The following is a 23,768-nucleotide window of genomic DNA, read 5'->3' on the forward strand; positions in this document are numbered from 1 at the left end:
CTCTAACAAAATGAACTTTAAAATATGTCTTATTGATTAAGCGATTTATGTCCAAATGCATTGAAACGCTTTGTTAGAAAACAGTGGCAGCACAGGCGATTCGGATTGTGAAAATAATGTATATTTTTGTGAAGAAAAAAGAAACCGAAAGAATTTGGGGACTGAGTATCCCAGTTGAGTAAGTAGTTACAAAAGGCCAGCTGGTTAGATGGCTCTAAAAAAAGTTAAATCAGGAACAGGAACCTTGGACCTGACATTAATGTATTGATTGGGTGTCAACTTGTCTGTCCCACATAAATACAAGCAAAACTTTTTCTTTTGTCGTATTTAATATGAGCCAAAACTTCACCGACTTTGGCAGAAACTTTATGGCTGGTTATGTGAAGAACCTGAGCCCATTAAATTGGCTTCAAAGGACTCAATTCACCTTGAAAATGTGCTATTCTAATTAATGAATTGCCTCACTCACTCACAGAGGGGAAAAAAAAAAAACGAGACCCGCCTTCTTTCTTTCTGAGAATTTTCCTTGAAACTTCATTCTCCGTCACCTTCCTCTGTCTAATCGCACAGTGCGGTATATTCTTTATTTATTTCCAAATAAAGCCATTTTTCATAATTGCGACTAGCTGAAAGCTGAGTCAGAACCAGATAATCATAATCGCAAATTGGTTTTTTGATTCCTTTATTCCTTCTTTCTTTCCATATATTCTCTAATTTAGCCATAATCATTAAATTGCTTAGTTGTATAGTTTGAATTTCCTTCTGTACAACTTGACATGCAAATTGACACTGAAATTTCATTAATCCGAGCAATCGCAAAAAATAATAAATACTTAAATTTTTTTTTTCTATTAAAAAAAAAAAAAAGCATTATTTTCCATAGACCATAGATCCAATTCTATGCCACAGATTTCTGCATTTCCAAATTAAAATGATTCCATACAATTCCTTAGAACTATTCAATCATTGAACATAAGGAGACAAGCACAGAAGGACGATAATTTACTCTCAAACGGTGTTTCAGAGACTCATTGCAGTGAAGGAAAACAGCATTAGATTTAGTTTTTCTAAATTATATGAAAAGCAAATTATCATATAAACCTAGTATATACATTGGAAGTCCAAAGCAATAAATTTTTTGCAGTTTTATAATAAAAGCATTTCACTCCCTAAAAATCCCAGTTTGATCTAAAAGCAAAATAGAGCGCTACAAAAGAGCCAACCTCATATGTCAAATGTCTCAGCAAAACAGAGTCAAAACAGAGTTCCCCTGTTTCATATGTATCTTCAAACTTGGCAATATCACACTCAGCTAGACAGCGAAGAGAAGCAGCTACCCGACCTAACCAGAGAACCATGAACCCTGTCAACATCTCTAAGAGAAACACTAGAATTTGAGCGAACCGCTCTCGGAGAATCCAAACTGCGCCGGAGAATCCGTCCAAAGGCAGAGATGGGGTGCTCTGCTTCTTCATTCGAAACACTCGACGATCTGAATTTCTTGCAAAAACTGGTGTGGCGGTTAAGCGCTTCTTCAGTGGAGATGATCCTCTCCGATCTCAAAACCTCGTCTTTCACTGCCTCGACGCACAGCCCGCAAATCCATCGTCCATGGTATCGTTCACGAACCCGTAGAATGTATGCGGGGGTGCAATCCTCTGTGAACCCGCAACAATCGCACTTTACGCACTCCACCTCCACCGGAGGGTTAACAGCTTTGCTTGTTGGGGGCTGAGATTCTGAACCTGTAATAGCCATTGCTTGTAGCAGAACAACATTGAAATCTCTCTCTCTCTCTCTCTCTCTCTCTATTTATCTCTGTCTCTATCTCTCTGAAGCTCTCTGGCTTTGTTCCTTATTATGAGAGGGAATAGACGATGAGAAAGATTTTATGTATGTGGGGAACGCGTTTGTGTGTGGTATTTGTAATAAAGGTATTACCATTTATAAGGATTTGCGTCGTGGATTTTATTACTAATTTACTGGTATTACCAAATATAAGGATTTGTGTCGTGGATTTTATTACTAATTTACTATTTGACAACGGCCTTATTATGGGAACTTTTTAGAGAGTGTTATTTTTTAAAAGAAAATGGGCTTTGGATTTTTTTGTAAACTTTTGTAACATCCAAGGTGATAATGTCAAGCTCCTTCTCATTTTTGTAATCCACCTAAAAGCTTCAACCATGAACGTTATGGGTTTAGATTACATTATATAGTAGATATGAGAATTCGGCATGTATCTATCAATGACAGTAAAAATAATTTATAACTTGAGAGAGCATTTAAAAATAAAAAATAAAAAAAAATTTACTGTTGGATGGTAAAACACGCTCGTACGTTTATCATACACTAATAGATGATGACCGATGAGGCTGAATTTGACAGTTTGAACCGAGAACCAAGTGTGTACAACATTGAATGGGGCAAGCCTTATCCTTGATGGCAGAGAGAACGAAAAAGAATGCTATTAGACACGTTTGATCGAGCTAATAAAAATAAATAAATAAAACCCTGCATGGCAAATCAGAAAATTAGCTGTCATGATTTTGTTGAAATAGAAGGATTTTTATTTTGAGAACTATAGGAGAGTGGTAGCCAAACAAGGTACGTTTCTTCTTGCTCTTAATTTGTTTTTTCTGTTTTTGTTTCAATCATTGACATGACATCTGCAATTTTGTTTTTCTTATGGGGTTCCAAGTGTGGCTATAAATCAATAAACTTTTGTCGATTTAAATTGAAACGCAACCACAAATGTAGAATTTTTCACTTGTTAAAAATATTGGATTTTGGATATTATCATTTAGAAACTCATTTATCCTTTTAGTTAATAATTTCCACCACCACAAAACTCATAGAAGCTCTGTCCCCAACCAATCCCATGGCTCTGAAGCACTACCTAACTTCAAAACATTGCGTGCCAGCTTTTTCAAGCTTTCTGTTAGCATGTTTGCTTGCCTTTTCACTTCAAATCTTCTTCTTCTCCCCATTCTCGCCAGACTCACTTGAACTGCCTTTACTGTCTTCTGCTTTCTTTCCACCAAACAACAAATTACAGGTAATTTGAGATCCTAGATTTCAACTTCATGCAAGGCTTGTTATGTTGGTGTTGATTGGGGTTAATTGTATGAGAAAATCTGTGCAGGAAGTGATTAAACTTGGAGAAGGATTTCTGAATAATCCTGAAGATGTTTGTGTGGATACAGAAGGTATACTCTACACAGCTACCAGAGATAGTTGGATCAAAAGGTTGCACCGAAATGGCTCGTGGGAGAACTGGAAGAAGTTAAATGCTCATAATTTACTTGGAATCACAATGACAAAGGAAGGTGATCTTGTTGTCTGTGACGCAGATGAGGTTAGAATAACTCTCAAACTAAAAAAATAAAATAAAATAAAGAATATTCTTCAAGATTTAAAGAAAACGACCTATCCCACTTGCTGCATTGTTGTTTCTACATCTCTTTTCATTGGCTTTTGCAGGGTTTGCTTAAGGTTGGTGAAAATATGGTCTCGGTTGTAACTTCACATGTCAATGGGACCAGAATAAGGTAAGAAAATATCTTTAAAGGATTGGGATTGCTATCCTCCCAAAAATGCATCGTAGTCAAATAAATTTCCATTTCTAAAATGTGCCAAAAAGAGCATTTCCAATTGCTATAATATTTACCTTAGGTAAGTATGGATTTTATCCTTTCATAATAACAATCGCTGCCTTGCATTGCAATACAACAATATAGAAAAGGACATAAGGAAAACCGCGTGAACCCTTAGGATGAACCATGTGCAAGCCATGCCAATTCTTTACGATGCGACATACAACAATTGGGCTCATTCCATTTTCGAGGTGTGGCTTTTTCCACACCAGATTGAGACCTGTAGCTTTTTGTTACAGTAATGGAATCTCTTTAGCTGGGGACCAATTCACTGCCCTCGTACATCAACATTTGGTAGCATATGAGGAGCAAACATGACTATTCCCATCAAAGTGTACTACATTTTTTAGCCGGTTTGGATATTGAATCTCAGATTTTTTATTGATTTATTTATTTTCAGTTTCATCTTTCAATTGGTTGTACCTGAGATATGCAAAACTGCTACTGGTCCAAGTGGATTGGCCTCATGGTTATTCCTCCAACAATGTTTTTCATGGACCAACCAATCTGGACCAAATATAATTAGGAAATGACTCATGCCCCACCTATCATTTAAGACAAACTGTTGCTTCTTATTAAGGATGCAACTTTTCGTCATGACTCTTTTCCCAAATAAAAATACCAATTACTGAAAACTTGTTCTTTTTATGAATAAGCAATGTTATTGACTAAAGCAAGAAGGCTAACGCAGTGCCAAAGCAAGACTGGCCCACATTATCCTTCTCTTGGAACAATTTGTAACTTACTGAGTTGATTCAGATTTGCAGATGATGTGATCGAAGCATCAGACGGTAGTCTTTATTTCAGTGTTGCAAGCACCAAATATGAACTCCATAATTGGTATCTAGACGTGCTTGAGGCAAAACCTCATGGACAGTTGCTGAAGTACGATCCGTCATCCGGCGAGACTTCAATTATACTTGATGATCTATGCTTTGCTAATGGTGTTGCTCTCTCTCAGGACCAACAATATCTGGTGGTCTGTGAAACGTGGAAGTAAGCAAAAAGCAAGAATTAAGCTCACTATTTTATTTTGATTCTTTCATTGCATGCTTGGTCTTTCAGCAAGTGAATCATATTTTGTTTTTGTTGATCAGATTCAGGTGTTTGAAGTATTGGCTTGAGGGAGAGAACAAAGGGAAAACAGAGATCTTTGTCGACAACCTTCCCGGTGGACCTGATAATATCAATCTTGCTCCAGATGGGTCTTTCTGGATCGCTCTACTTGAGGTAAAAATGAAACTCTGTAGCTGTTCAGTATGATAAAGAAACACTTGGAAAAAGGAAATATAGATCTTATGAATTATGAAAGCTAACAAGATTGATGATTTGCATGCCAAATGCCACAGCTAACTAATGGATTGGAGTTTATACATACCTCCAAGGCTTCCAAGATATTCTTAGCAGCATTTCCAAAATTGATTGAGCGAGTTAATGGTGTATATACAAAAGCAATGGTAGTGAATGTGGCAGCTGATGGAAAAATAACCAAGAAATTTGACGATTCTAATGGAAAGGTGTTATCCTTCGTTACATCAGCAATAGAGTTTGAGGATCATCTTTACTTGGGAAGCCTCAACTCCAATTTCATTGGGAAGTTACCTTTGAAAAGTTCTTAGCACTGGATGCTGATTTATTTAGAATAAATAGGAGCACGAACGAAGTACAAAATAATGGTGTTTTCCTGAGCATGGAATCAATAAAGTTGACGTTCAAGATAATAGTATTTATTTGCTTTTACTATTTGGCGTTCGACTGAGTTGTCGTTCGATAAGTATAACATTCATTATGTTCAACGACAAACCCAACATTACAAAAGCATTGAACGAGATCTAGAAAACAGAGAGCTGGTAGGACACGTGTAACTTAGTTCTGTGACTTCTGTTGATGAGTTGGTTGACTGGTCAATAATAAGTTGCATTAGTTCACGTTGTTTAGCTTTCTGTTTGCTTGTTACTTTTAAATACCTGTTCTATTTAATTGATATATAAAATGCATCTAACGAAGGAAAGCTTGTTATCGAAGCTACCCGTGTTTGCCTAACAGAGAAACTCTCAAGATTTTACTTCGTTTTCTTGTTACTATTTCTTTTTCATTTTTTTTTTAAATTTTTTAATCTCACAAACAACCTTAAACATTTAGGCGACCTAGTAAACAATAAACAACGTAAAGGAGGTTGTTTTTTTTTATAGGTAAGGTACGTAAAGGAGGTTTCAAACGTATTAAACATTGTTGTCACATAAAGGGACCGTATGGCTAGAAGCTTATATTATAATCGTATTTTTATATATTTATTTTAAAAAAATATATAATGTTGATTTATTGTATTTTAATTTCGTTTTGATGTGTCTGTTGACCAAAAAAAAAAAAAAAGGAAAAGGCGAAGTACTAAACAAATTTAAAATAGTACAAAAGCAAAAATCCACAACCAAATCATTTTTCTATGTTTCGACCACAATCTTTTGCTTTTCCACCATCGAAGCTAGAAAATATATGCTTTAGGGGCATGGAATAGGATTATCTAGTACACATTTTTTTAAGCACGCTAGGCAGAAAACCCAACTTATAGCAACCTCATCTTCTTCTCAACATTCTTCTCAACCCTATTAGGTGATTTCTTCTGTAATGTCTTTGATTCATTGTCTTTAACTTTCTTGCTGTTAATAAATTCTGAAAAGGATGGAATTGAAGGCAATCTTGAACTTGGTGAAGAAGCATTTTCCATTGGTGAAGCAGATGTAGTAGTTTCTGATCCAATACTACACTGAAGATCTTCGGGAGTGTTTCCAGTTGATTCCTGTTCTGCCATAGATGAAGCAGTAGTGAGATGTTCAGCTTCCAGTGAAACATTCTCTGATGAGATGCTGGCATTCGTGCTCAGCCGATTAGCTAACTCTGTTGAGGTTGTGGTTGATAGCCACCTCACTGCGCTCGCCACTTGTGAATAATAGAATGATTTTCCACTTTTCCCATATTTGTTGTAACACTCGTTCTCAAGAAAAATGGCTGATGTTTCCACTTCAAGCCTGCAGAAAAACCTAACCACCGATTACTTATCAGGGTTTATTCCCAAAAATCAGCCACTTGAATAAATTGAAAACTCAGAGAACAATCCACTTAAAAGAATCAACGGTATAGGTCTGTACGAATTTCAATTATTGTGTTCCAACAATCTATGGGCAAATAATCAATTGGCAAAGTAAAAATTAATAAATCTCACAGTCATGACAATAAAATATTGCATTGAATATCGGTGAAAGATCTTGCATCGAGATCCTTGGGTTTAAGAAGGGAAAAATCTCATATGCATTTAATGTTATGAGCATACTTGGTCTCTCCAAGACGCTGCTGAGCCTGCTTTAAAGCATTTTGTAGTCTCTGCTTGCTAGCTTCTCTCAGTGCATTAGATAGAGCATGCTTGTCCGATTTATTGACCTTCATGCAATTAGAAAATAAATAGTTTTGCTGGGAAAACACATGAAAATTGTGCTAAAACATTTAAACACACAGAGAATGGCAGTGCAGTTTTAACCAGTTAGCTAACATGTCAATAATCATGTGGCATGGAAAATCGTATCAAGTTAACCTGTAGTATTTTTATTTTATGAAATGATTTTTCACAAGGCAAGTGGACAGAGGAGTACTGATGCCATTAAAAAATATAAGCTTGTTGCACAAGTTGGACTGTGTCAAATTGAACCTGTTTATCAGAAGATTTATTCTTGTAATAATTTTCTTCTGCACGTTGCAAGAACTCCATCTTTTCATTTAATCCTGATTTTTTCGGCAACTTTGACATGGCTAGGCTCTTAACAGCCTCAGCACCATCTACCAGTGGAGGAACATAACAAAGAGAACATAAACATTCCGTTCAGCAATATATATCCCCCTTCCCCACCAACTATATATTTCTATGTGTGTGTGCAGTAATGTGCTTGATATATCCATATATTTAATAAAATTATTCTAAAAACAATATACCATCAGAATCAGATATATCTTCCTCAGAACCACTTTCTTCATCTTCACGATTCCAGTATTCAGATGAGGTTTTTTCATCAATCGTATCAAAAGTGCTGAAAGTGAAAAGATATTAATAAAATGTTTCATATGATAAGTAGGGGATAAGCTCCAAGAAAATGAAATTCAAATATATCATCCAGACCTAGAATTGATGGCTAGAGAGAAAATTTAAAAAATGAAAATATAAATAGATGCACAGTACCAAATAAGATCTCCAATTACTAAATTTACTGCATAATTTGAATATTTTCCACCTGCTTATAAAAATTCGAGAGGAATTAGCTTTCTGCTGAACAACACAAGTGGCTGTGAGCTCCTCCAAGTACTTTGCAACTTGACTTGGATGTTTGCAGGCATCACATGATTTTCTACACAGTGATGCAGAAACCTTTTCGAGACAATATTAGTACTTTACTTGAGCATCAAAAACACAGGCCCTAAAGCAGATATAGATCAAAAGCAATATAAGATTGTGATACCTGTTCTCCAAAACTCTCGAGAATCTTTTTCCTGCGGCATCCAGAACCTTCACAATACTCAACCATCTGTGCAAATTATACTCAAGTTTCACAAAAAGCAACCATACAGAGATTTGTTCGTTCAGATCTTGTGGAAGTTAATCAAATTTCACCTGATGGAAGTCAGTCAGGGATTTTTTTGACAATCCTCCCTGTATGTTTGAGGTCTGTGACTTCTTACTCCCAGCATTTCTTAGAATAAATTCCTGCAACATATAAATAATGAAAACAGAAATCCTAATGAAAAGCATGCAAATTGGAAGGACATAAACAGCAACATTAATGTCACATAACAAACCATTCTTTTGCGATCATCAATTCCATAGTACAACAGACTTCTGGAGAGTAATTGATCACGGCCAGCTCTACCTGATTCTTGATAGAAGGCCTCCATAGACTTTGGAATATTAAAATGGCAAACAATTCTGACATCCTTCCTATCGATACCCTTAAAAATTGACCAGAAGCCATTAGTGGCATTTAATATCTGCTTAACGTTATCATTCAAACACTTTAAAACCAAAAAGGAATAAAATAAATAAGAAATTGAATGGCTTACCATCCTGAAAGGAGGAACACCAGTAACTCAGTAACTGTTTATGCATCAAGGCAGCTCCAAAAACAAGTACAGTGTTGATAACATGCACACAGAAAGTGAAAATCAATAAAAGGGTTCTTAAGTGTTAAATCATATAATGACATACCCAAAAGCTACCGTTGCCACAACAACTTGTATCTTAGATGAAATCCAATTTTCTAAGACAGAGCTCCGCAATTTATCATTCAATCCTGCATGATAAGCTGAAATGGCAAAAAAATTAGAACATGTAAGTAAATAGAGACCTTTGAAAAAACTAAGCATCAGCTTACCAGCACAAGAAATTCCATTTTTCGAAAGATGTCCAGACAAGTCATCACATGTTGTACGTTCAAGGCAATAAACAATTGCACAGACATCCCCACTGGATTTTAGTAGATTAGAGAGATCATTGTAGGCATCATCTAAAAGATCTTTGTATCGAACTGTACCATAGAGCAACTTCATCAGATTTCCACAGGTATAAGATGGTACCTCATACAAAGTCAACTTTCAATGAAACAAAAAGACACATCTGCATTGCCAACTATCAATTGGTTCAGGGTAGTGGTGAACCTTATTTCCACTCCAGACCATGCTAAAAATTTCCAACTCCCAAGTACAAGTAATGAATGAGAATTACTTGTCTATTTGGATAAACTGATGCATCATGTCAAGGAAGCAGGACACACCTTCATAATATATATTAGGGCGATTGAAAGAAGACTTTAGGACTAGTGGGTTTTGCAAGCATAAGGATTCTATCACATCCTTCTGAACTCTGAAACACGAAAGGATGATTAGTTCCACTCAGCACTTCTTACTTGAAGGAAAAGAATCGCTTTGTACTTTGCAAATAAACATTGAAGAAATAGTTTGCCTGGAGAAGACATCAGAAGACTTACTTAGGAACAGCTGTAGCTGTCAGAGCCAGTATCGGTACAGCTGGAAGAAGGCTCCTCAAAGATGAAAGCTTACGGTAGCTAGGCCTGTAAATAATAAATTATCAGTAGACAAAAAAACATGACAAAAAAACAAAGGAAATAAGGTTATCCACGGTTTGTCAGTAACATACATCAAGCCTAGAATTCTCTTTTTCTTTTTCTTTTTTATCTTTTCCCTTTTTTCTTTTCTGGAGGGGATAGAGGAGGGGGAAGGGGTCAGGGCTTGATTGCTAAATGAGTTTATTGAGACAAGGGATGGTTCATTTTTCAATCTCATGAAGACAGTAAAAGAAGGGAAGATGGACATGCAATACACTCCTTTACTGCATTGTTCTTCAACTCTGAAAAACCATCAAATGGTTGCTTGTAGGTAGAATTTGGAACTATTACAATTTACAAACCTGAAATCATGGCCCCATGTAGAGATGCAATGTGCCTGAAATTCTCCCAAAAGAGGCAACATTACTCACAAGACGTGAAAGTGCCAGCTGAACCACTCTAAGCTCGTTTACACTAGTATATTCATACCTCATCTATGGCAACGAGATTCAACAGCCCTCTGTCATAGATCTTTGTTAGCTTTGACATAAATCCTGATGTTGCAATTAGTTCTGGGGTAACATAAAGCAGCCTTAACGATGGTTTTCCAGAACCTAGGTCTTCATGGATCTAAATAAAAAGGAAGAAAGTTCATTATTTATAACAACATATAACAAAATCTTTATGCCAAGCTTTTACACTTACAAGGTAGACTAAAGAAAAGAATATATCATAATGCTGATATTACATTTAAACCTTATTTTTGACATTTGAAGTCTGGGTTGACGAAAGATACTCAGCAGCAATTCCTTTCTCCTTCAACGCACCCACTTGATTTTCCTATTTTATAAAAAAAAATTGGGCATAACCCCAAACCTCAATCCTCATAATACAGGAATCACAGTAAGTAATTCATAGTTATGGTATGCCTACCATCAATGCTGCAAGAAAATTCCAATACGGAAGAAATTAGAGACATCTCCTAACCCTTTGTCAAATCCAAAAGCCAAAAGAACAAACTTTTTACGTAGACAAGATGAAAAAATTGCATTCACCTATTAGAGGACAAATAACTAGCACAATCCCAGTTTTCTTTGTCAGTGCTGGGATTTGATAGCATATTGATTTTCCACCTCCTGTTGGCATGAGACAAAAGCAATCTCTTCCTGCACTCCAATGCCAAAAACAAAAAAATAAAAACGTAATAATAATAATAATAAAAATAACAAATTCATCACCACGTTTAACAGGAACAACGTGATAACTTTCAAAGAAATTTAAGAAGCAGAGATAAAATTAAGCATGTACAACTTCTTAAACGAGAAAATTTACCTTGAACTTGTTTTCAATACTAAAAAAAGAAAAAGAAAAAAACCAGTTTTACAATTTCCCGCCTTTTTTTTTTTTTTTTTCAGCAAACAAAAGAATGACATCGTCCCTAAAGGAATTAGTTAATTTTAAGACGTAAATATGAAATGAAAAGATAATGGACCTGACAAGACAGCTTCAATGGCCTCCAATTGCTTGCCTCTAAAATCGGCATGCCCGAAATGCCACCTCAAGAGCTTCACCAGAGCTTCCTTCCCGCATATTTTCTTCTCGGTTCTTCCCCCTGTCTCTTGCAACGGCAACAGCGATTTTTTCATCTTCTCCTCTCACTTTGATCAGGTCGCCGCCGATGAGCTTTGCGACCTTTCCGATCGTCTCAACCGGTCTCTGAAATTGTGTGTCGCAGAAGCTGTTCAAAGGGAATACGGTTTGCTTTTTGCTTTCGGCAGGACGTCCAACTCCAATTTCCACTTCAGTATTTTTCTGGGCCGGGTCACGTGTCAGATGATGTAACTAGTTATCGCTTGGGCCCAAACTACCTTACGTGCAGAACATGTTGTATGGGCGATAACTCGGGTCAAAGACTAGTCGTATGGGCCTGTGGTACAGTTGAGCCTATTGCACGACATCGTTTAAACCGTCATTGATGGCCTTGACTCCATTCTTGGTGTTAGGGTTTTGTTGGCTTCCTTATTATAAAACTTCTCTAGTCTTTAAGCTTTGTCATTCTGTATCTGAGGCGCAACAGAGGAAGATGGGCCACTCTAATGTCTGGAACTCGCACCCAAAGAACTATGGCCCTGGATCGCGCACTTGGTTAGTTTCTTCAATGTTTTCCAAAATTTTCATCTTTCTACACTTATTCAATAAATTTCGCTTTCTTTATGAAGCCAGTAAAACGAGACTTTGCTTAGATATTGCATATGTAGAAAAAAAAAATATATATATATATATATATGTGGTTAGTTTCTTTAATCTTTTACAAACTTTAATCTTTTACAAAATTTTCATTTTTCAACACTTATTCAATAAATTTCGCTCTCTTTATGAAACCAGTAAAACAAGACTTTGCATTTTTATATATATATATATATATTTACAAAAACCATACGCGTTGTTTGGGTGGAATCTAGGAACCCTTATGGTGTCGTCAATCCAAACCCATCTCTTGTTTAATGCGTTATGTTTCTATAAAGTTGCAGATCATTCTTTTTTTTCTCTTAGTTTTTTCGTTTTTCCCTTTTTACAGAGGAAAATGTTTATTATAGATATAGACAGGTGATTCATGGAACTGTAAAAAATGGTTCTTTCACCGTGTTGTTATCGATTTAAGGTTGAATGTGTTGTATTGATTCTTGTTTCTTGTAATGTTGCCAGCCGTGTTTGTGGAAACCCGCACGGTTTGATCAGAAAGTACGGTATCATGTGCTGCAGACAGTGTTTCCGCAGCAATGCTAAGGAAATCGGTTTCATCAAGGTCAGTTTTTTATCCACTAGATCAACTATCTTTGCTTTTATTGGGATTAGTACTAGTGGAAAAATGAATTGCTGTCTTGCTTTTTATCAATTTTATTTGCGTCATTTTAAATTGCTTTTATTCCACCGCTCAGTTTATGATGTTTATTGTTTCCAAATGATTTTGAAACTCAAATTGGAGAGCTTTTGATTTGCTAATTCTTCTGTTTGTAAGCTGCTCTATTTCTATACAACGAATTTCTTGAAATTTCAGTGAATACGAGTAACTGTTGCTTTTATTTTTTTGAATACGAGTAACTGATGCTTCTTTTTTTTCCCCCTTTTTCTTTTCCATGTTTTGTTAATGATTCTCAGTACCGTTAGAGAGGATGGGGTCTTGAAGCCAAGTAGCTGCCAACCCGCATGGAGCTAAATTGGAGAACTTTTCCTAATTTTTCGACTTTATTTTTGTTGTTTTTACGATCTTGACTAGTTGTAAAACATTGTGTTATCTTTGGACAACAACATGACTTATATCAGATGTTTGTTTTGGTAATTTTTCTCTTGACTACTATTTGATGGCTTGGTTGGTTTGTGTGCTCGGCCGGCTGAACACAATCAGTATCTAACTAGAAATCATTTGCCTTATCAAAAACGGATATATATTATGAAAGAATTAGTAATAGTTGCCTCTTGCTGCCATCAGTTTGGGTTACATATAAATAATGGATTCCACTGTTTTATGCTTTTTCTGGTAAAATGCTTTGTTGAACTTGATTACCTGCCTCTCAAATCTGAAAGAAAATTTATTCGTTTCTCATCATTGAATTCAAAGTCATCAAAGCGACTAGCGCAGAATTATTCTTATATAGTTTAACTTTTTCATTGATCATATTACCAATACATATATAGAAAATTTGTAATCAAGGAGTTGGGCAAGGCTAACCACAAACGGAAAGTAGTTTTTAAAGATTAAACACGCGACAAGGACGAACGCCTTCTGCATCATGGCTTTCCATATCATTTCTTTGATGCCTTGTGTACAAAATCCTTAATGTCAAAAGCATCACTGTCCGTCTTTGTTATGACACCCTGTTTAGAGAAAACAAACTTGTCAGTCTAGCTAGATCGATCAATTCGGTGAATTTATGTTTTACAGATTTCTGAAGGAGAATGAGAGAGGACCTTCTCTGTGATAATGCCGGCAATCAAATTAGCAGGGGTCACATCAAAAGCTGGGTTCCAAACAGATATTCCAGATGCAGCAACTTGTTCCCCAAGCCCTCCGCGGGTGTTCAATAGTTCTTTTGGGGATCTTTCCTCTATTATGATTTCTTGTCCAGACGAAATGGACAAGTCGATGGAAGTCAAAGGAGCAGCCACAACAAATGGAATGTTATGATAATTTGCAAGTATGGCAAGACTATAGGTTCCAATCTTGTTGGCCGTATCCCCTGTATTAAGGTTAAATTCATCTCTAATGAGCAACCACCAAACCAATTCACTAGAGAATTTCGGATGCATATCAATTATTTGAGAATTATCCTGTTACCATTTGCAGCCACTCGATCTGCTCCAACAACTACAGCATTCACACGCCCATCCTTCATCAATGCAGCTGCACCAGAATCTGCTATGAGAGTGGCAGGTATGTTATCATGTACCAACTCAAATGCTGTGAGTCTAGACCCCTGCAATTGGTTAAATAAATAAATTAAAGCAACTGGCAGCACAGGTGAATCCGAATACTAGTTACCATCCTAAAGCTCTATCCTCTAATCTTAAAACACAGCACAATGACCAAGAAAAGATTTTAGTAATCAAATAAGCTACTGCATTCATGCAGTTTTAACACCTACCTTAGAAAAGATTTCCACCTTCAAGTTAAACTTTTGTGTCGAATTACATAGCAGTTCTATCATCGTATATTTTAATCAATATTGTGGTTACCAACAAAATTGTGTTAAAAATTTCCAGTGATCTTGGTAGAAAATTTATGCTTTTCGAAACAGCTTATTGGAATGACCTGTTTACACCAAACTTTATCATATTCCATAACTAATAATTTCAGCTGATCTTGTTTTACAATTTCAAATGTCCAGTCCAGTGGACTTTTGCAATTAGTAAATTGTTGACATGAACACTAATGTGAGGTCAGAACCACTATATTGGTAGTCAAATCTCTCGATCATTAGTCATGACAACTATACAGCAAAAAGTAGATACTCACTTGGTTGAATGGACGTGTTTCTGTGCAAAAGGCCCTTTCCAACATTTTTTCGGTATGGAGTGTGCGGATTACACCAAGGGCAGTACCATATCCAGCTGTTGCTAGACTGGCAGTACATAACAGACAGATCAAAGTCAGGGAAAAAAAAAATCATATGCAAATTTCATTTTCTGCTTTCAAGCAGGAGAAATATATTAAGAAGAAAAAAAATAAATAAATAAATAAAAACATACCCCCGCGCGCGCGCACACAAAAAAAAAAAATTTATGAGAAAACCATGACAGATACCAGAGGGAAAGAGAGAGAAAGTGGTAGAAGAATATACCTGCCAGTATTGCAATGCGTTAATACAGAAATCTTTTTAAAGTTGTTGAGCTGAAGGCGGAGAAAACTAGCTCCGTAAGACCCAATAGCTTTATTGGAAGCAACATCATCTTCAAGCATTATTTCAGCAGCGTCAATAAATGCCTATGGAGGTTAAATCCAAAAAATAAATAAATAAATAAAGTGAGCTTCTAATAATCCTATGCTAAAACAAGCTGCAAATTTCGATAAACATATTGTGGATTCTTGGGCCAAGTTACAAGCAAGTTAATAATTCAGATGTAATAAGTAACCATGCAAATATCCCACCTGGAAAACACTCGTAGCTTCTGAAGCCTTGGAGGCAGCCTTTGATACAACTTCTTTAAGTTTTGTTGCGGCATCTGCAAGATTGACAGCAGTTGGCCGGCTGAAGTAGCATTCAAAAGATTGATTAAGAATCAGCTAGGAAATGCTATATATATATATATATATATATTTATATATATAGAGAGAGAGAGAGAGAGACTATACCCACATTCTAAACAACTAAAGAGGACATCAAACATGATTGAAATACTATAAATTTGAAATCAACTAAAGATTCAAAAAGTTAGTTACTATGCATAGGCAGAGTGCGTAATCCAGAAACACAAAATACCTGGATACAAGATACTCCAGTTTCATTATTAGGTAAGAAACCGCGTCGTTGGATGTCCCATCAAAACCCTCCAAGTTAAACACTTCAACTGCCAGAGAAAGTGCTGCTGCAATAGCAATAGCAGGTGCACCACGAACCACCATATCCTTTATTGCATGCCTGACAGCAATTCAAGATCATCTACAAAATTAGGATCATCTTACAAATATGCTTGAAATTCTTTCAATGAAAACCAATTATACCAACTGGGGGACAATGTCAGTTCCACAAAGGAAAGCTTCTTAGCATATAACCAATTTCAATTAAATATTTAAAACTAAAACAAGAACTATGGATGCTTATTAAAACAGAGTAGACTCCATCTTTAATATTTAACTAAAAGTGTTACCATGCATCTGTCGCATCCCGGATGTCCAAGTAACTAGTTTCCAGAGGCAGCTTTCTCTGTTCAACAATGAGAAGATGAAAATTCACTTACAGTTCTCAATTACATCTTTATTGATGGATAAATAAATAAATAAAATCCATTCTGAGACTTGAAAAAAACACTTGTAGAAAAATGTCTTCTTTGAAATGGTCTTTCCCTTATTTCACATAGAAATCGAAAATGAACCAGAAAAAGAAAAAGAGCATTTTGGCTGCAAATTGGGTTCTGAACTTCTAAATGTATTAATTGTAAAATGGTCTACCTACTTCATTGAGTAAGGAAGAAAGATTAAGAGAGAGAGAGAGAGAGAGGGAAACCTGATCGAGTAGCTGAAGAGAACCCCGCTTGTAGCATATAGACTGGAGGGTGTTGTTCGCTTCAGTTGCCATGAGTATGAACCTGGAACAAGCTCAACCTTCAAGGATAACGTTTCTAAACGCGAAGACAATCATTCTCAATATTTAAAAAAATAAAAAATAAAAAAAAATGAAAAAGCTGAAGAAAAGAAGAAGAAGAAGAAGATGCAGAGAATAAGAAGAAGAATAAGGAATTACCTGGAGGTGAGGTAAGGCGAGCTGCTTACTTAGTAGAGCTCCTCCATCTTCTTCCGTTTCTTTCCCTCTCACCGTCTTATATCTACCGCTCAAACCCAATGAACGATGTCGATGATGATGCCTACCATGCCACTGTGGTTTCGGTCCACAGTAAGCCCATTTGGTTCTGAAATATGTCAAGCCCAAACCCCAAACAATTGGTACTTCGAAGTTGAAAGCCCTGAGAGAAAAATAATAATAATTCATATCATTTTGGAATTTAAATTAGGATAGTAATGGCTAAACTTTTTGAATTTATAGAATATTATTTTGGAATTTAAATTAGGATAGTAACGGCTAAACTTTTTGAATTCATATAATATTTCATTTATTTATTTATTTTTTTTTTTTTTTAAGAAGCATCTTTCATTTCATTGATAATTAAAAGTTTCACCTTTTGTTTTTTCATACACGCTTTCGTTGTGTATTCAGAGGCGCTTTTAAATGCATCACGCTACGTTTGTATTAAAAAAAGAAGTGAAGACTTTATTATCAGAGGTTTTAACCTTTTTTTTTTAAATATATATATATATATATATCAGAGGTTTTAACATGTTTATTTATTATTTTATTTTTCTTGGACATATTTTTGGTATTTTTTGTTTACACATGTTTAATGTATCATTTAAATTTAATATTTTTATTTTTGCTGAAAATTATGTTTATATTTATTGTATGTACTTCATATCATACTCTATCCACTCGATATCAATGTTTTTGTTTATTTTATTGTTACTTTTATGTTTCACTGTGACAATCTATATCATTGTGTTGTTTTTTATATACCACTTTTTTCCTCTACGGTGTTAATATTTTCGACTCACTTCCTCGATTATACCTACACGCATTCTGATATTTTTCTTACATGGGATTAATATTTTGTACTTGCTTCCTCATATATATAATATATCTGTATCCCAATATTCATGGTTATTTGTGTCTATTATATAATTCAATTTTAGAAATCAAAAAACTATTTTAACAAATTTAATCCAGCCAAATATCAATAAAATAATAAATTTAAACATAACTTCAATTAAGCCCAAAAACCTACATAAAAAAACAAAAACTAAGAAAATTTTTTCCTTACCTCTATAAGAAAATTTGTAAATTTTAATTTTTGAATTTGAAATATCCGATATAAATAATACCACTTCAACATGATAAAATCTTTAACAATTTTCTTTTGCGAAAATAAATTAAATTATGAAAAGCTACTTCGACCTAATTATTATTATTTTTGCAAGAAATATCTCAAAAACTTCATTAAGAAGAAAGATTACATAATTATGAAAACAACAGGGAAATTACAATATGGTTAATATTTCAAAGTTGTTGTTATGTTCTTCAAAAAACAAAAAAGAAAAGAAAAGAAAAGAAAATGCAGTCTTGTTTATTCATTAATTCAGGAAATTGACATGAATTATTGATTACTTAATATTGAAAGTTGCATCCAAAATTTGAAAAATGGGATATAGATCTAATTCTTGGACGCCAAACGTGGTTTTGAACTTTTGATTTCTATTTTAACGTCCTAATAAATTCGACAAGGAAGTGGCTTTATCACCAACTTCCTTTTCAATGTTTTACCCGCCAACCATTTTTTTTTATTTTTTATGTCCCCCTAATTATTAATTAAATTTCATTCATTTAAAAAAAAAATATAATAAGTAATATAATTTATTATTTATGTTATACTGCTAATCTACTAATTAAGATATTAATAATTTGTAAATAGAAAGGTTCTACTACCGTAATATTCACTGCCTGTTTTTCTTCTCCGTACAGTCTCTCTTACTTTACGTCAACGTAGAGAGGCGGTGCGACGCCGTATGCCAGTTTTTCATTTCTTTATTACAAATTATCTGATTCCTTTCTAAACTCGTTCCTATTCTTCACATATGAATTGCCAATTTCTCCCAAAGCGTCTGGCTCATATATTCTTGAATATTGTTTGGGGAATAATTCATTTTCAGATAGTATTATTCTAATTTATTTTTCCTGGTGCAACTATTCTGTTTACAGAGTCTTGAATTTCGGGCTCTTTTTCCTTCAGGTATTTCTCGCTCCAGATGTAGTCCAAAACCATTAGATCTGCTTTCAATTTCACTCTTTCTGTGTGTCTAATTAATCAGCTGAACTGTGGCTTTCATGGGTCCGATTGCATTTTTTGTTTGTTTAGGATAATGCATTCGATCTGCCTTTGCATGCTTTGCAGAATATGATAATTGGGTTTAAATTGTATCACCGAGAATGCTAATTGATTCAATTTCCTTTTCTATTCTTATTATTATTATTATTATTATTATTATTTTTTGTGAATTGGGTTTGTGTTATTTTTTGCAATCATCAAGTGGGAGGACCACTTTATTCTGAAGCTAATTTATGATCTTTAATAGAAAATCAACTTCCACAATGTATGAAACATTTCCGTGTTTTTGGTGCTTTCTCTTGCCAATCACTCATTTTGCGTGTTGGATGAGGTTATCATTGCTTGCGCTACTGGACACTTTCTTCTCTATTTTGTCAATCCATTTTTATGCATCTGTTGTTGCATATGGCGTGATTTGGAGAATTAAAAAAAAAAAAAAAAGGAAAAAAAAAGCCTTGGGTTTTTTTTTTTTTTTTTTTTTTTTTTTTTTTTTTTTTTTAATACCATTTGGAGAATTTTAGTTTTAATTCATTTATCCTATATGTTTATCTGTTTGTTTATTTTGCTGTGTATGTAGGATGAAAGGAAGCTTCTATGGATTGAGGGTGAAAGAACTCTCTCTTATTACTATTATTCTTATGTGTGTGACCATCGTTATATGGACATGGGAGAAAACCCCAAGTCTTGGTTCATTTGTCCCTCCCCAAACCCGCTTGCAATTATCTACAGGTTTGTCTCCCTTGATATATCTTTACTGTTGGAGTTACTATTATTAGTTTTCTTTCAGGCTAGTTCTTAATATAATGTAAATATATCCAACCATCCATGAAGTTGTTAAGAAAGAGTGGACATTTATTTGATGAATACCCAGAAGGGATGGCTTATCCTTGTTAATTAAATGACTTCTTTATAGCTATTTTTTACATTAAAATTATTGGCTTTCTGCGGAACTTATACACTCAGGAAGGGGTATTCATTATCACTGCTTCTTTGTTGTTCATAGTAAAGTCATTAATCTTATCATACATAATGCAGAAATTCCCCGTGCTGCTCCTATAGCTGAATTGGTATCTTCAGAGACAGAGGTATACGAGGGCAAAGTCGAAACTAAATTTGCAGGAAAGCTACCTGAAAAAGAAGAAAAACTGTTTGATGTAGCTGCTCCAGTAGGATATACAAAAACATCTCCAAAGAGCAGTGAGACTGGTGGAAATATGCAATCAATACCTACTGAAAATAATGGTAATATATTGTTCTTCTGTTTTCTTGCAATTTAACACTTGATGAAGAGTGCTGATCCATGTTTCTGGTAGATGAAGCACGAAGTGCAAATTTAGTAGAACCAGTAGCCTCGTCATATACAAGTTCATTAGTTGAAAAGGATGATGGAAATTTGACCGTTCATGGGGAAAAGCAAGGTAGATTATTTCTTTATACCTGTAAGTTATGTTCATGAATTCACTTTCCAGCATCTAACATACAAAAAACTTGGCCGGGAGACTCGACCTACTCTAGTTTGTTTTAGTTGTTTTTAAACCTTTCATGGAATTTGCACGCTTATGAACCGTCCATATAAGGACATTGCATTCTTGAATGACTGGTATAGTGCCTTATGAGGCACATATGGACTTTGTTATTGTTGAATTTTGGAAACTAACTGATCAGTATCCAAAATTATATTGCTTATTCTTTTTGCACCAAACTTATTTCCATGATGCATTCTGCACTTGAAGTTTTACTTTGTTAGTTGATTGTATTACTGATTATTGGTTCTAATTGTTTGTTTCTGGTCATCTAGATTGCAATTATGCAAAAGGAAAATGGGTTATAGACCATAAGCAGCCTTTATATTCCGGATTTGGTTGTAAGCAGCACCTTTCAGGGATGTGGGCTTGCCGGTTGACACAGCGCACAGATTTTGCATATGAGAGTATCAGGTGGCAGCCGAAAGATTGTCAAATGGAAGAATTTGAAGGGTTAAAGTTCTTGAGAAGGTACTACAACATTTTAATAAAATATTTATTTCATATATGCTTTAGCAGTGGCGGATCTAGATATTCTGCTTAGGAAGGTCACATGTTGATTTTGTCATGATTTTGTTTTAACTAATTAATTTCTCTTTAGCGGCAATGATAACTCAGATATTTTTTATTTTATTTTAATTCCAAACTCATCAAAAAACCAATAACTTTTAATGTCAACTAATTCTTCCTATGTATTAGAAATTTGAAAAATATTCAATGCAAAATAAAGCTTAAAAAACAAAATTATTATTTATAATAACTGTATCTATAGTCACAGTTTAAAATTCTGACTAGAGGTGAGAGGGCAAAGGTAGTACATTAGATATGGAAAACGGACTTGCGAAATTTATATGGACTTGTGCATCCCATGGAATCTACCTTCACCTAGTAAAGCCAATTAGATGTTTGAATGTGATGACTGTTACTTTGCACTCAGGATGCAGGACAAAACTTTAGCTTTTGTTGGAGATTCATTGGGCAGACAGCAATTCCAATCTCTAATGTGCATGATCACAAGTGGTAATGAGAGCTTTGAAATTGTCAATGTGGGAAAGGAGTATGGAATAGCTCCAGCTCTTGGTGATAGCCGTCCTAGTGGATGGGCACATCGGTTCCCAATCACCAATACTACCATCCTATACTACTGGTCAGCAAGCCTCTGCGAGATAGAGCCTCTTGATAAGACGAACCCAGCAACAGATTATGCCTTGCATCTTGATCGGCCGGCTACATTCTTACGCCAATTTATTCACAAATTTAATGTCCTGGTTCTCAACACAGGGCATCATTGGAATCGTGGCAAATTTAAGGCTAACCGCTGGATAATGTATGTTCACGGTGCACCAAACACGGATAAGAAAACACAAATGATTTGGAAGGCCAAGAATATAACAGTTCATAGTATTGTGAGTTGGGTGAACTCGCAGCTGCCAAAGTATCCTGGCTTAAAAGTCTTCTACCGAACCATCTCACCTAGGCATTTTGTTGGTGGGGAGTGGAACACTGGGGGTAGCTGTGACAATACCATTCCAATGTCGGTAGGAAAGGAAGTATCACAAGATGAATCTAGTGATGAGGCTGCCGCATCTGCAGTGAAGGGAACAGGGGTGAAGCTCTTGGACATAACAGCACTCTCGCAGCTTAGAGATGAAGCTCACATATCTAGGTTTAGCATTACCGCAAAACCAGGAATGCAAGATTGTCTGCATTGGTGTTTACCAGGTGTTCCAGATACGTGGAACGAAATCCTTTTCGCACAAATCTAGTTCCCTTGTAATTGATGCTGGATGAGATTGGCTTCCACGATGCTGGATGAGATTGTCTTCCACGATGCCTCAAACAGGTAAAAAGGGCACACTGATTAAATGCAATGTTCATGCTGTAGGACATTATGACTATACGCAGGATAGAAATCACTCACTAAGAATTCCATAGTGAAAGGAATTGGCAATCAAATGGTTCTAGAGTGATTCTTTTATGTAGTATGGACCATATGAGCTCTTATGGTGACCACGTAACTAGATTCAGTCTCTTGAATGGTAGTAGGTTAGCCTTACACATTATTGCTTTTTTGGTGGTGTGGTTCATCGATTTAGTGTTATAGAGGGAAGCACCGATATGAATTGCTTGAGGAGGCCATTGAAAGTGAAGTTGAGCTTCTCTGCAAATGACTGTAAAAGTGCTAATGGGGGAAGCGAAGAGAGACCACGGTATGAACTTTTTTAATTTATTAATTTTTGTTAAGGAGAAGGAATTAGGATCAGAAATACAGGTTTTAAGTTTTGGGGGTTCTGGAGTCGGTTTGGGGCTCTGTCTGTGGATGATTAAACACATAAATGAAATCCAAAATAAACTATAATGTACTTATGATGTGTATTCTATATATGTCTGTTATATGTGCTTTATGGTTTGAACAATTTTATAGCAATATCCAATCTATTCCATTGTTGCAAACGTGACTATATGAGATATTAGATTGGTTGCGGCGTATCGAGGAGGACCAAATGGATAACATTACAGGATAGATTTATGAACTGGCTTCGGTGTATCATATTTATGGATACGCGTGGTAATTAAATAAATATTTCGCCAAGAGATTTGACATATATATCTATATATATATATATGAGGTCCGGTTCAAATTAGATTCTTCAAAATTTTTTTTTTTTCAGCTTTTGAATATCAAAATTTAAGATTTAAAATTATATATTAATTTTTTAAATAAAACTTTAATATATCACTAGATCAAAATTTGATTTTTTTATAATTTTAAGTTTCTAAGGGATGATGTGATTTAATGACTATTAAAGAAAGATATAATATATTTTATATATGTATGTATATATATATATAGACATGACGAAGAATCATTCAAAGTATCTCAAAGCATCAATCAAATATGAAATAATTGTGACTTGCTTTTTGATTAGTGGATTGATTAGTCAGTAATTCAGTTTATAAAAGAAAGAAATTCATATATTATGTGGTTGAAGTTGGCGAAGGACAAGATGTGGAGCACACTTAATTTTTATGTGGCAAAGTTGATCCTCCTTTTAGGCGGGACAAGCAAGTTTGATTATAAATATAATATGATTACGTCATGAACAGAAGATTGTATCACATAACCCAATAATAGAACTAAAATATACATATTTTAATAAATTATTATTTATTTATTTATTGTGAGAAAGATAAATTATTATTTATTAAAATCGGTAGAATTAATAGCCGTTTGATAAGGTCGTTCCACGTCAAATATCTATTTAATAGTTTAGCCGAAAAAAACAAAAAAATTGTTGACATGTACAGGGAGACATACACGCATACAAAACTGCAGA

At 34.9% G+C, this 23,768-nt stretch overlaps 6 protein-coding genes across 8 annotated transcripts; 3 read left to right on the forward strand and 3 right to left on the reverse strand.

Annotated features, from left to right (window-relative positions):
• Positions 1–1,037: 1,037 nt before the first annotated feature.
• Positions 1,038–1,921, reverse strand: LOC107423879 (uncharacterized). The gene has a single exon (XM_025076344.3). The coding sequence runs from the start codon at positions 1,756–1,758 to the stop codon at positions 1,309–1,311; it is 450 nt and encodes a 149-aa protein (XP_024932112.1). The 5' UTR covers positions 1,759–1,921; the 3' UTR covers positions 1,038–1,308.
• Positions 1,922–2,732: 811 nt separating this feature from the next.
• On the forward strand, positions 2,733–5,396 carry LOC107423907 (protein STRICTOSIDINE SYNTHASE-LIKE 4). The gene is made up of 6 exons (XM_016033557.4): positions 2,733–3,058; positions 3,146–3,358; positions 3,484–3,551; positions 4,416–4,652; positions 4,754–4,886; positions 5,006–5,396. Exons 1-6 carry the CDS (start codon positions 2,882–2,884, stop codon positions 5,273–5,275), a joined length of 1,098 nt encoding a protein of 365 aa, XP_015889043.2. The 5' UTR covers positions 2,733–2,881; the 3' UTR covers positions 5,276–5,396.
• Positions 5,397–6,042: 646 nt separating this feature from the next.
• On the reverse strand, positions 6,043–11,567 carry LOC107423914 (ATP-dependent DNA helicase Q-like 3). The gene is made up of 18 exons (XM_060818832.1): positions 11,250–11,567; positions 10,813–10,923; positions 10,691–10,698; positions 10,514–10,597; positions 10,247–10,387; positions 10,120–10,154; positions 9,680–9,763; positions 9,467–9,555; positions 9,068–9,220; positions 8,898–8,998; positions 8,496–8,645; positions 8,311–8,403; positions 8,159–8,224; positions 7,934–8,067; positions 7,638–7,732; positions 7,357–7,484; positions 6,985–7,091; positions 6,043–6,682 (listed from the first exon to the last, which is right to left on the reverse strand). Exons 1-18 carry the CDS (start codon positions 11,401–11,403, stop codon positions 6,220–6,222), a joined length of 2,196 nt encoding a protein of 731 aa, XP_060674815.1. The 5' UTR covers positions 11,404–11,567; the 3' UTR covers positions 6,043–6,219.
• Positions 11,568–11,717: 150 nt separating this feature from the next.
• Positions 11,718–13,097, forward strand: LOC107423917 (small ribosomal subunit protein uS14z/uS14y/uS14x). Its single transcript, XM_016033570.4, has 3 exons — positions 11,718–11,902; positions 12,464–12,563; positions 12,917–13,097. Exons 1-3 carry the CDS (start codon positions 11,733–11,735, stop codon positions 12,923–12,925), a joined length of 279 nt encoding a protein of 92 aa, XP_015889056.1. The 5' UTR covers positions 11,718–11,732; the 3' UTR covers positions 12,926–13,097.
• Positions 13,098–13,336: 239 nt separating this feature from the next.
• LOC107423916 (methylthioribose-1-phosphate isomerase) lies at positions 13,337–16,865 on the reverse strand. 2 transcript variants are annotated; one of them, XM_016033568.4, is made up of 10 exons: positions 16,717–16,865; positions 16,480–16,594; positions 16,124–16,179; positions 15,736–15,894; positions 15,405–15,504; positions 15,097–15,239; positions 14,772–14,877; positions 14,094–14,232; positions 13,727–13,995; positions 13,337–13,633 (listed from the first exon to the last, which is right to left on the reverse strand). In XM_016033568.4, the coding sequence occupies exons 2-10, from the start codon at positions 16,549–16,551 to the stop codon at positions 13,562–13,564; spliced, it is 1,116 nt and encodes a 371-aa protein (XP_015889054.1). In that variant the 5' UTR covers positions 16,552–16,594; positions 16,717–16,865; the 3' UTR covers positions 13,337–13,561. The 2 variants fall into 2 exon arrangements, with proteins under 2 accessions (XP_015889054.1, XP_015889055.1); XM_016033569.4 differs by having other exon boundaries at positions 16,480–16,561; positions 16,717–16,853.
• Positions 16,866–18,506: 1,641 nt separating this feature from the next.
• LOC107423882 (protein trichome birefringence-like 16) lies at positions 18,507–22,847 on the forward strand. 2 transcript variants are annotated; one of them, XM_016033530.4, is made up of 6 exons: positions 18,507–18,811; positions 19,485–19,636; positions 19,943–20,149; positions 20,227–20,325; positions 20,706–20,901; positions 21,368–22,847. In XM_016033530.4, exons 2-6 carry the CDS (start codon positions 19,486–19,488, stop codon positions 22,194–22,196), a joined length of 1,482 nt encoding a protein of 493 aa, XP_015889016.2. In that variant the 5' UTR covers positions 18,507–18,811; position 19,485; the 3' UTR covers positions 22,197–22,847. The 2 variants fall into 2 exon arrangements, with proteins under 2 accessions (XP_015889016.2, XP_015889015.2); XM_016033529.4 differs by having other exon boundaries at positions 18,509–18,811; positions 20,221–20,325.
• Positions 22,848–23,768: the final 921 nt, after the last annotated feature.

The sequence above is a fragment of the Ziziphus jujuba genome, chromosome 7, assembly GCF_031755915.1.
Source record: "Ziziphus jujuba cultivar Dongzao chromosome 7, ASM3175591v1".
Lineage (NCBI taxonomy): Eukaryota > Viridiplantae > Streptophyta > Magnoliopsida > Rosales > Rhamnaceae > Ziziphus > Ziziphus jujuba.